Source organism: Eleutherodactylus coqui, chromosome 3 (assembly GCF_035609145.1).
Source record: "Eleutherodactylus coqui strain aEleCoq1 chromosome 3, aEleCoq1.hap1, whole genome shotgun sequence".
In the NCBI taxonomy this organism is placed as follows: Eukaryota; Metazoa; Chordata; class Amphibia; order Anura; family Eleutherodactylidae; genus Eleutherodactylus; species Eleutherodactylus coqui.
In genome coordinates, this window is record NC_089839.1 from 8,369,205 (window position 1) to 8,380,197 (window position 10,993).

The window sequence follows — 10,993 nt, forward strand, 5'->3', positions numbered from 1 at the left end:
CTGTCCAAGAAATGAGGCGCCCGAGTAGAGGACCCCCCTCTCTATTAGCTCAGATCTCAGTAAGGCTGCCTGTCCACAGACGTTGCAATATCCTGCGAAAGCCGCTGCCGGGGAGCAGGAGCCAGCTGACGGATCTCCGTGGTGAGCCTATCTGACAGATAAGCTCATGGCGGAGAATCGTGGCAATTCGCAGCATGCTGCGATTTGCCGCCCGCGAGCAGAGAATCACTATGATTCTCCGTTCGTGGACGGGGGATTATCGCCGCGGGGAAAGCAATGCGAAAATGCCCGTGGACAGAGGCAGCCTTACCGTATATATGACAGCCATGGTAGATCATTTCCTAACCTGACTCTTTGTCATCCAATAGTTGCGGAACACCGTGCGATTCATGCTGGGTAACCTGTCTGGATTCAACCCCAAGACGGACGCCATCCCTGGATCCAAGATGTATGTAATAGACCAGTATATGCTCCACCTGCTTCACGACTATGGCAGCAAGGTAAGCAGAGAGCTTATTGTATGTGAGTCTATGCCCGCGTGGCGCTGTGTGAGTCTATGCCCGCGTGGCGCTGTGTGAGTCTATGCCCGCGTGGCGCTGTGTGAGTCTATGCCCGCGTGGCGCTGTGTGAGTCTATGCCCGCGTGGCGCTGTGTGAGTCTATGCCCGCGTGGCGCTGTGTGTGTGTCTATGCCCGCGTGGCGCTGTGTGTGTGTCTATGCCCGCGTGGCGCTATGTGTGTGTCTATGCCCGCGTGGCGCTGTGTGTGTGTCTATGCCCGCGTGGCGCTGTGTGTGTGTCTATGCCCGCGTGGCGCTGTGTGTGAGTCTATGCCCGCGTGGTGCTGTGTTTGTGTCGTGTATGACCTCGTGGCGCGCTGCGTGCGAGGTGCGGGACCTCGTGGCGCGCTGCGTGCGAGGTGCGGGACCTCGTGGCGCGCTGCGTGCGGGGTGCGGGACCTCGTGGCGCGCGAGCCACTTCCATTGGAAGCAGAGGTCCGCACTTGTACCCGGTTTCTTCCAACAGTCCTATTGAAATGAATGGATTGATAGTGCACCTGCCTGACCACCACTGCATGTTTTAAGGGGATGCTTGGGCCCCCTGCTGTTGTGATCTGTGGGGGTCCCAGTAGGCAGACCCTCAAACATCAGATATTTATCCCTGTTCCTGTGGATAGTGTATTATTGAAATAATACACTTAAGAGAATTTATGGAGGTTCTGACAATTCAGCAGCCGGGAGACGACAGTACAGCATCGTGTGACGGCCGGGCTCCGCGGGTCTCTGGTTTTTTGTTTTTTTTTAGAATATAGCTTAGAAACGTATTACGGACCAATCCTAACGGGGATCTAAACCCGCATATAGTAGTGATAAGCACCGCTAAGGTACAAATTTGGTTCCGGAAGCTTCCATACCTGCATCTTACTATGTACATGCGAGATCTGGCTGGAACCAGAAGGAACCACCTTGATCTGCAGCAACCTGGATGCTTCGTTCTTACTTGCGCTGGAGTCGCCCCACAGCCCTCTTCTGAGGATCGCTGCGGCCCCAGAAGGTTTCAGCACCTGGACCTCGACTGATCAAAAACTTTGACATTTCACACCAAAATCCGCCCCGTGTGACCCCCCCCCCGCCCTTAAAAACCACCAGTGTTGGGTTTCTGGTTAAATAAGGTTTTATTCCTTGACTTTCATGACCCCGCCGCTGCCGCTGTTGGTACTTGATCAGTTTTGCAGTCTGAGCTTTGCGATTCGTTTCTCCAGGTCACCGAGGCCTACAAGAACTATGAGTTTGGGAAGGTGATTCGCCTGCTGGAAGCCCTCGTCACCAGAGACCTGTCCAGCTTCTACTTCAGTATAATCAAAGATCGGTAAGACTGGCCGTCCGTTTGTCTTCCTGCTACTTGACACTAGATGGCGCTGTTAACCCCTAACATGTGCTGCTTGCAGGCTTTACTGTGAAGAGGAGCGAGACCCCAAGCGTCGCTCTTGTCAGACGGCGCTGGCCGAGGCTTTGGACATTGTGGTTCGCTCATTCGCACCAATTCTTCCACACTTGGCAGAGGAAGTGTTCCAGTACCTGCCATATAAAAAAGGTAGAGAACAGAATATTTAAAGGGAATGGGGGTATTCTGGACTGTTAAGACTATTAAAGGGGTGTTCCGGGGATTTTCAACTGATGACCTATCCTCTGGATCCACAGGGACCTCCGCACCCCCTACCACCACCACCGCCCCCCTCCCCCTGCTCAGGAACTCCCATCCATCATCTGGCCCGCTGTCAGTGCTGCGGGACGGATGTAGTCATCAGTGGCCAGGGCAGGAAGTGGGAGCACCAGTGCTCTGACCACTGATGACCGCATCCGGACCGCTGCACTGATAGTGGGCCAGACGATCAGCTGATGGATGGGGATCCTGAGCGGCGGGTCCCTGTCGATCTTCTGCTGGTGACCTATCCAGAATCTCCGGCCTCTGGTGCTCGGGGCCGGATGGTCACGTCGAACCATCAGCTGCAGAACCTTTCCAGTCCTTCTGTTTTCTCATTCATTCCAGACCAGCAGAAGAATCCTGTTCCCGATTGTCATCATATTATGTCGCATTCCCAGAGAACTATTACATTGATTTTCTATCTGCTTAGAGGGCGACAGCGTTTTCCGAACTGGGTGGTTTGTACCAAATTCGGTGTGGAAGAAGCCGGGTCTGGTGGAAGCCGTGGAGGCCACCTGCTCCATGAGGGACCTCTTCCTGGGTGCCATACCGGGCAAGAACACGGCGGAGTACGAACTCAGCGTCGTCATCGAGCCTGGCCTGCTGTTCGAGATCTTGGAGGTGAGAATCCAACTGCATCTGCTGTGTTCAGAGTTTCATCATAGTACTGCAGCAAGCTGCGGGGCTCCAAGTACAGCGATGCAACAACTCCCAGCGTACATCGGCGGCCTCTGATGGTCAGGGCATGCTGGGTGTTGTGGTGTCATCATAGTACTGCAGCAAGCTGTGGGGCTCCAAGTACAGCGATGCAACAACTCCCAGCGTACATCGGCGGCCTCTGATGGTCAGTGCATGCTGGGTGTTGTGGTGTCACCAGTGTACGGCAGCAAGCTGCGGGGCTCCAAGTACAGCGATGCAACAACTCCCAGCGTACATCGGCAGCCTATGATTGTCAGGGCATGCTGGGTGTTGTGGTGTCACCAGAGTACTGCAGCAAGCTGTGGGGCTCCAAGTACAGCGATGCAACAACTCCCAGTGTACATCGGCAGCCTATGATTGTCAGGGCATGCTGGGTGTTGTGGTGTCACCGGAGTACTGCAGCAAGCTGTGGGGCTCCAAGTACAGCGATGCAACAACTCCCAGCGTACATCGGCAGCCTATGATTGTCAGGGCATGCTGGGTGCTGTGGTGTCACCGGAGTACTGCATTTGTGACATTGAGCTCCTGCCATTTCGACATTTTTTCCTCTTTGCTTTTTGGCCATTTCAACAGGATGTATATACAATCTGGTGTCTGCGGTGACTGGTAGACCCTCCCCGACCATCGTGGAAATCGGGATTAGACCGGTTGGGATTGTACCTGGCTGAGAGGGAAAAAAAAAGTGATCCCAGTGATCATTGGGCTTCGGGACAAAATTCTATTCTAAAATGGGGGAAGGTTTATTACTAGAGATGAGCGAGCATACTCAATAAGGCAAACTACTTGAGCGAGTAGTGCCTTATACGAGTACCTGCCCGCTCGTCTCTAAAGATTCGGGTGCCGGCGGGGGAGAGCGGTGAGAAATGGAGGGGAGATCTCTCACCACCGCAACTCACCTGTCACCCGCGCTGGCAGCCGAATCTTTAGAGACAGGTACTCGTATAAGGCACTACTCGCTCAAGTAGTTTGCCTTATTGAGTATGCTCGCTCATCTCTATTACCTGCAGTTGTCCTCCGATCTGCCTGTTCCGGATCTTGTTCTCGGCCTTCCAAGAAGGTCAATGCAATCTTCAGACGACCTAAACCCTACAGTGCATTGATGGTGTGACTACCACTGCTCTATACGTACTCTGATCACATGGGCAGGGCTGACCAATCAGTGTGCATTAGGTAGACAATTACTGCAGCCATCTTGGTTGGCACAAATGGGACCCAAAACCATCAGATTTGAGGAGTAGCAGAGAGGCACAACGGCAAGTAATATAGCAGCAACAGAGAAGAAAAGCCGACTCCTTAAAAACACTGCTGTCATTCCAAATAATCCATCAGATTACAAATGGTCGGTTCGTGTAACACCAAGTCTGCACGCAGACGCATTCTGAAAGCCACTTCTTTCTTGCTCACCACTCGATGGTATTCTGGCTTTGACTCCTAATTCCTAATAATGACTGGGAATTGTCAAAGCCAGAATCCATACACAGACCGCTGACTCCAGTCTTTGGCCCCCATCAGTGTGCAGTAATTTTCTGGCTTGGCTAGAGAGAAGCCTATAGACGGGGGTCAAGAAAAGTATTGCTTCTGCTTAAGGAGAGCACCTATAGGGTGAGTGAGGAGACTTATAAGGCCATGCATGCTCCAATGGGAAATATGCAAATAGGAAGATGGAACAATAACTCTGCAGCGCCACCTATGGACGAGCCTTGGTCAGCAGCTCCTCCATGTGACGCACTGCAGTGGATGAGAGCAGCGTGGCAGACGTGTGACTTGAAACAAAAGTAGATTTTATGCAGAAGACACGTTGGTGTTGTCTTTTCTTGCCACATTGATAGATTTAATATTGGGTTCCTATAAAGTGGCCAACGCTTTAACCCCTTGTTACCCCATCCCAGACTCTGCAGGCCGAGGAGACGTCCAGCACATCGCAGCTGAATGAACTGCTGATGGCTTCTCAGACCAGTCTGCTGAGCTCTATGCCGATGGACCTTCCTGCAGACGCCACAGTCCTTAAAGGGTCATTCCTCATCAACCTGGAAGGTAGGAGCGCTCCGCCGCCATAACCTCTCCGGTACGTTCATCATTCGGATGCAGATTATATTGGTTTAACCTGTTCTTTTCCAGGTGGTGATATCTGTGAGGAGGAGTCGTACAAAGTCATAGTTCAGAAAACTACCAAAGAACGCTGCCCGCGCTGCAGGAAGTACACCGCCGAATCGGCCCTCGCCCCCTGCCCCCGCTGCCTGGAAGTCATTGCTGGGAAGTGGAGTCAGTAGCCGAAATGCTACCGGTGTCCAGGTGCCTCGGCTCTCCTCTACCTGTTGGGTAGCAGAATGCGGATGCACATACTGAGTATGTGCTGATTATGTACAGAACGGCTCTCGTATACGGCGGCAGCTCCGCACTACTCGGGTTTGTTGGACTTTGTCTGCAGCGTTTATTGGTGGTGATGCCCCCGCAGCGGGCAGTCCCAGGCCAATCGGAGATCCCTTATAGAAATCATTAGACACGCAATATTAACTCATGTTCCTAATGGGTTATAGAGTTTAGGCTGCTATTACACACAGGCAGCTTCTGCTGATTACAGCCCGTACCTGGACCCCTCATTGAGATAGACCTGAGGAATCCTGATGCCGGCCGCAACCAGCGGAGCTCCACCCGTGCTCAGCAGAGGGAAAATGCTTTGTGTAATATTGTCCTTAAGGAATAAATCGCACGCCGCAATTACGGATCAGGCGCAATGTGTGGTGATCAGCAGCGAACTCTCAGCCAAGTGCAATGTGTAGTCAGCCGTGCTTTACCGGCTGCTTGGCAACAATCTACGGCAAATGCTGACTCTTTCCAGTTAGTTGTGAAGGAGCAAGGGATGAGTAATAAAAACGTGTATCTGGCACTGGGTGCAAATATGGTGTGAATATCCCCTTAGATGCTCGGGGCAGATCACACCGCTGCCTGACATGGAGCGGAGGAGAGCGGGAGCAGAGCCGGCTCTACTTAACAAGGCTAAAGAAAGTCAGACGTGGGGAGGGACATTCAGCATCAGGCTGCTTTCACACAGACGCAACTGGGGGTCCGCTGATCTGAACTCGTGGCATCATTGGAAGTGCTGATACTCGGAGTTCAGGTGAGTAGACCCCCTAGTGGGGGTAATAAACATCTGTGAAGGCAGATATAAGATGGCTGGATTTAGACAAATCATTTCCTTAAAGAAACCCTCTGGTTTTGAGATAATTCTGCCCCAGGACAGGCGTATATTCTCTGCCGCCCCTCGGATCTGCCAGTTCCGGGTCCTGTTTTCAGCTGTCCAAGATGGCTACAGCAATTTACTAACTACCTAATGCCCACTGTGCACTACTCTGATTGGCCAGTTGTAATCACAGGAGCAGCATGAGCCAATCATAGAGCAGTGGTAGTTTAATGCTACCAATACACAGTGGTGGATTAGGTAGGCTGAAGACTACGTCAGCCATCTTGGATGACTAAGAGTAGGACCTGGAAGAGGCGGGTCGGAGGGGCGTCAGTGAAGAACAACTGCAGGTAATATTGCCCCCGGAGAGAATTGTGACCCGAAACTGGAGGGTTGCTTTAATAGAACATAAATATATGGAGAAAATCACTCCAAAGTGTTTTTTTGAGGAGGGCACATGCTGTGCTTCATGCTGCATAGTGATCCCATCCTTCTTTCGCCCCGAGGATCATATTAGGTGCTCCCCTTTGTTAGAGGCGCCATCAGTGGATATACCCTAACAATGGATTGTCTGTTCTGCTTCTGTGAGCACCATAATTGCACCCTTATTTGCATATTACCCAGAGGAGCGTGCATGGCCATTTGAGTCTCCTCACTCAGTCTAGGTGCTTTCCTTAAGGAGAAAAGATAATGTTATTGACCCCCCCCACACACCATCCTAGGCCTCTCACTAGCAAAGCCAGACGCCTACTGTACACTGATGAAGGGCAAATACCATGAAACAGCTGTCTGTACATGGAGTCTGCCTGTGCTTTTAATTCCCGGTCATTGTAACAAGGCTTGTATAAAGAGTCTGACTTTGATTTGAAGGAATGTTGGCTTCCATTAGGTGGCGCTGTGGAGGTTGTGTTCCATCTCCCTTATTTGCATATTACCCAGAGGAGCATGAATGACCTTTTGAGTCTCCTCACTCACCGTCTAGGTGCTCTCCTTAAGGACAAAGCACCATTCCACTCTATAGTGCACTCAGGTGACAACTTGCTGATCTGCTGTCCCTTTTATTAGGATTTCTGACCAACATGGAACCTCATTAGAGGGAAACCCATGTTTGATGACAGGTTTTGCCTTTAAACAGAACTGTTGACTACGAACAACCTCTGTGTGTGTCCCCCACCCCCCAGCACCGTCAGACTCCTGATCACAGCCCCCACAAATGAAAAATGGGGCTGAGAAGGAAGAACTTCCTATCCTTCCGTCTTGGCCAATAAGCAACTTTAACATGAGCATGTGACCTGCACTCCACCACTCCTTCACCATAGACTACATCACATGATCCTTCTCGGATAGGCTGAGGGATCATGTGACTGCACAGAACCAGGAAGTGCTGTCCTTTCAGCCCCATTTTTCACTTTGGGGGTCTGTTTAGTGGCTGCAGTTACATATAGAACTCTGGTTGATGTCCTTGTTATGGTGACAAGTTTCTCCTTGGATACGGGGGAGGAGCTGGATGTACCCAGAATGCACTGGCGGTAGATTTTCCCTAATAATGGTGTCCCCTCTATTGATCATGGTGGATTGTGGGGAAACACATGGTTAGACATAATGACAACGCTGCTGGTTTATGACTGGTGTGGATGTGATGCACAAACAGGGTCAGCGCTGTGAAGTCACATGATCCGTCAGGTCTTCAGCCTCGCTGCGATGCTTTGGGCGGTCGGAGGCGTTGCCTTCATTCAGAGCAAACCACAGCGCTGTGAGACCAGAGAAGCAGAAGCTGCCCGTCTGTACAGATGACGATGAAGTGCCTGCGGCGGGACACCTTGTATATATTGTGAAGGACAGAATTATCTATGTTTGCAGCTCCAAATAAGATTTAAATAAAGCTTTTTTTAATTAAGTGCAATGTAATGTTTTTTGTGTTTTGAGAACTGAGATACTTGTGTCGGTATTAGATTTGCACAGGGCTGCTGGACACCCACTGTTATCACCCCCACCAACCCCCTTCCTTCCCCTGGGAAACAAGAACCAGAAAGTTTAAAGCAGAACAAGTTAAAAAAAATAAATAAAATTCATTCTGTAGCTCGCTCATTTCATGGGATCTTATTTTGACAACCTGGGAATTACTTGTCTCTCTGTTCTCTCCAGGAGTCACCAGAAATTACTGTATGATGAAACTGCATGGACTGTATAACACAGACTCTTCACATGGGGGGCCAGGAACTCCTATCACAGTTACTGCTGAGGATTAGAGGCTTCTGTCACACAGTTATAATGGAGGACATGATGGTTCATGCTCCTGGCTGTACACTTCAGGTCTGTCACTTATTTAGGAGAATATCAAAGGTAATGACAATTGCACTGTCCTCCCAGCAGACAGAGATGGTATTGGCTCTAGCTTGTCCTGTGATGTGCTGATGCATCATGGGATTGATGACACAGCATAGAGGGTGAGAAAGCAAGGGAAATCTAAAAAAAAAAAGATGGTCCCTTGTAACTGACAGAGGAGACCTCCAGAGTGGGACAGGCAATCGGGTGAGGGGGGGGGGGGGGGGCAGGGGGTGAAAAATATGCTTTTCTTGGGCAGTCCTTTAGGTGTATACACAAATATTGTGGACATTTTTTACAAATCTGCATCCATGAAATAATTGCAGTTAAGGAAATCCACAGCATTTCCATGACAAACAGACGGTGCTGCAGCGTTGTAAATCCGCAGGGAGTGAAATGTGGTACTTCAGTCCTGGTGCAGAATTGTGGTGCAATGTGTGAGATCAGCATAAAGATGGCCACCGTTCCCATTAACTCGCCCGAGCAGTCAGCAAGCAGTCATGTAGAGCGGAGAACACTGCTCTCTGACAGCTGCTTATCTCCAGGAGCAAAAGTAGGGCACAGCTGAAATTGGGGGACCCCCAAATACCCACCAGCTGAGCAGCTGCGTTTGGCCAACATACAGCTGGGTTCACATCTGAGTTTTGTCTTCTGTCCTAAGAGCAGAAAAAATATGGATGCAGTAAAATCCCCTCTGATTACAAGAAGGAATAATTTAGTTTATTTGCTTCTATTCTGTCTTGTTTTTTGTGAAAAGAGGCCGAGCCGCAACTATTCTTATCCATAACCGTAACCGGACAGACTGGAAGCTTGTTTGTGTGCGACAATCGGATCTGTTTAATACAGTTGGGCGCGACATTTCAGACAAACAAATCCATTAAAAACTGCCGTCTACGGCCTCATGCCCACAGGCGGGTTGGATTTGCGGAATCAGCGCAGGAAATCCACAAATGAAGCTGCCCATAGGGATGCATGGGTGTCCGCAAATTAATTAAAGCGTGCAGATTTGATTTGCGGGCCTTTTGGTATGGAACACAAATCACAGCATGCTCCATTCTTGGGTGGATCCCGCACTGACTGCTCCATTTGATGTCAATAGAAGCCGTTAGATACTCGCCGCAGCCGACACTGCAGACGAACCGTGGATCTGCGGGAAAGCAGGCGTTAAAAAAACAAAAAAAGAGTACTGTGCATGTACACGGCACGCCCGCACGCATCCACAGTGCAGAAGACAGAAGATTCGGACGGGAGGGAGAAGACCCAGACAGGTAAAAAAAAATGTCCTTGGCCACGGGCAGAGTCTGCTCCCACCGGCACAATCCGACACGCCCGTGGGCATGAGGCCGAACTGATGCAAAAGGAAAGTTATCTGTATTTTTTTGACCAACTTGTTTGCTTCAGTTAGACTTCCTGTGGCTTTGAAAAGGAATAAAAAAGGATCGGCTACTACTGGATGGAACGATGATGTGAACCAACCTGAGGGCTGCTGCCACCTTAAGCCACCCGCTGCTCTGCTTGTTCCCCAAGTGGGACCGGCGTATTATTCTGTTGCTCTTTGACTAATTTTACCCTCCAATCTAATTAGTAACTGATGCCATTTGCTGACGTGGAAGTTGCTATAAAATTGTGGAGTTCCAGTGACTCGCATGCCATCTCCATGCTGCCCTTGTAACGACTTCCTGCAGTTGTGATGGTAAACACTGAGGCCGCAGAGTCATCGATTTTACTGTAAGTGTCACTATGGAACATTAACCTAAAGGAGACCTACCAGAAGTCCCTTCAGTGGACATGATAAAGTTTTACCTCTTCGTTTTTATCTCCCCACCTTAAAAAAAAATAAAATAAAAATCAAAAAAAAAAATCATAACTTCTTTTGTTGACATAGTTGTCTGGGGGATTGTTTTTTGGAGTCTCCAAAAAGTGCGCAGGAAAACTTTTAACCATTTCCAAGTGGAGTGAAATGGAGAAAGGAAAAAAAAAATCTCACATCTTTGGGGGGGAAAGAGTGGAGTTGTTCATTGTTTTTGCAGCCTACACACTAGAGCAAAAAAACATGTCTTGGAGATCATGAAAAGATTCCGAGCATTTGAAAGAAGCCCTCAGAGAGAAGTTTGCAAGGCTCACAGTAAATCCAGTTTGTGGAGAGCCCGTTCTTTGGGACGAGCTGCAGAGGGACAGAATGAAATTAAGACAATGTTTGAAGTGGAATACCGACACCACGTTGGGTAAGAAGGAGGGGACAGGACCACTTTGCCCTAATGAACTATGTTGAACGGAGGTTTGGCTGACAAGGCTGTGAGCTCGGAAATCTGGTGTATGGAGGTGATCGTTACCAACAAAGTTACTTTGGTCAAAAGGCAATCTGGCACATCACTCAAGACCCCGAAGGGATGAGATTGTAGCACATCCAGTACCATGCTCCTGTCCCAGCTTGGTGACTGAAATGTGGTATTGGTGGAGCGGCATAAATGACTCCTTGTAGAAAAGTATGGATGGCAGACTTTGAGACCAGTGGGCATTAAAAATGGCATCAGTCATTACTATCGCAGGGTCCAGATTCCATTCAGTTGCCCGACAGAGGTTGC

The 10,993-nt window shown here is 49.8% G+C and overlaps 1 protein-coding gene across 1 annotated transcript in view; it reads left to right on the forward strand.

Moving 5' to 3' along the window:
• Positions 1 to 7,980, forward strand: part of IARS2 (isoleucyl-tRNA synthetase 2, mitochondrial) — a 69,247-nt gene extending 61,267 nt beyond the window's left edge. Inside the window, exons 18-23 of the mRNA XM_066595088.1 lie at positions 369 to 500; positions 1,761 to 1,867; positions 1,947 to 2,092; positions 2,634 to 2,824; positions 4,792 to 4,936; positions 5,021 to 7,980. Coding sequence (XP_066451185.1) covers positions 369 to 500; positions 1,761 to 1,867; positions 1,947 to 2,092; positions 2,634 to 2,824; positions 4,792 to 4,936; positions 5,021 to 5,172 — 873 coding nt within the window. The 3' untranslated portion in view covers positions 5,173 to 7,980. The remainder of the gene's footprint in view (positions 1 to 368; positions 501 to 1,760; positions 1,868 to 1,946; positions 2,093 to 2,633; positions 2,825 to 4,791; positions 4,937 to 5,020) is intronic.
• The last annotated feature ends 3,013 nt before the right edge of the window (positions 7,981 to 10,993 follow it).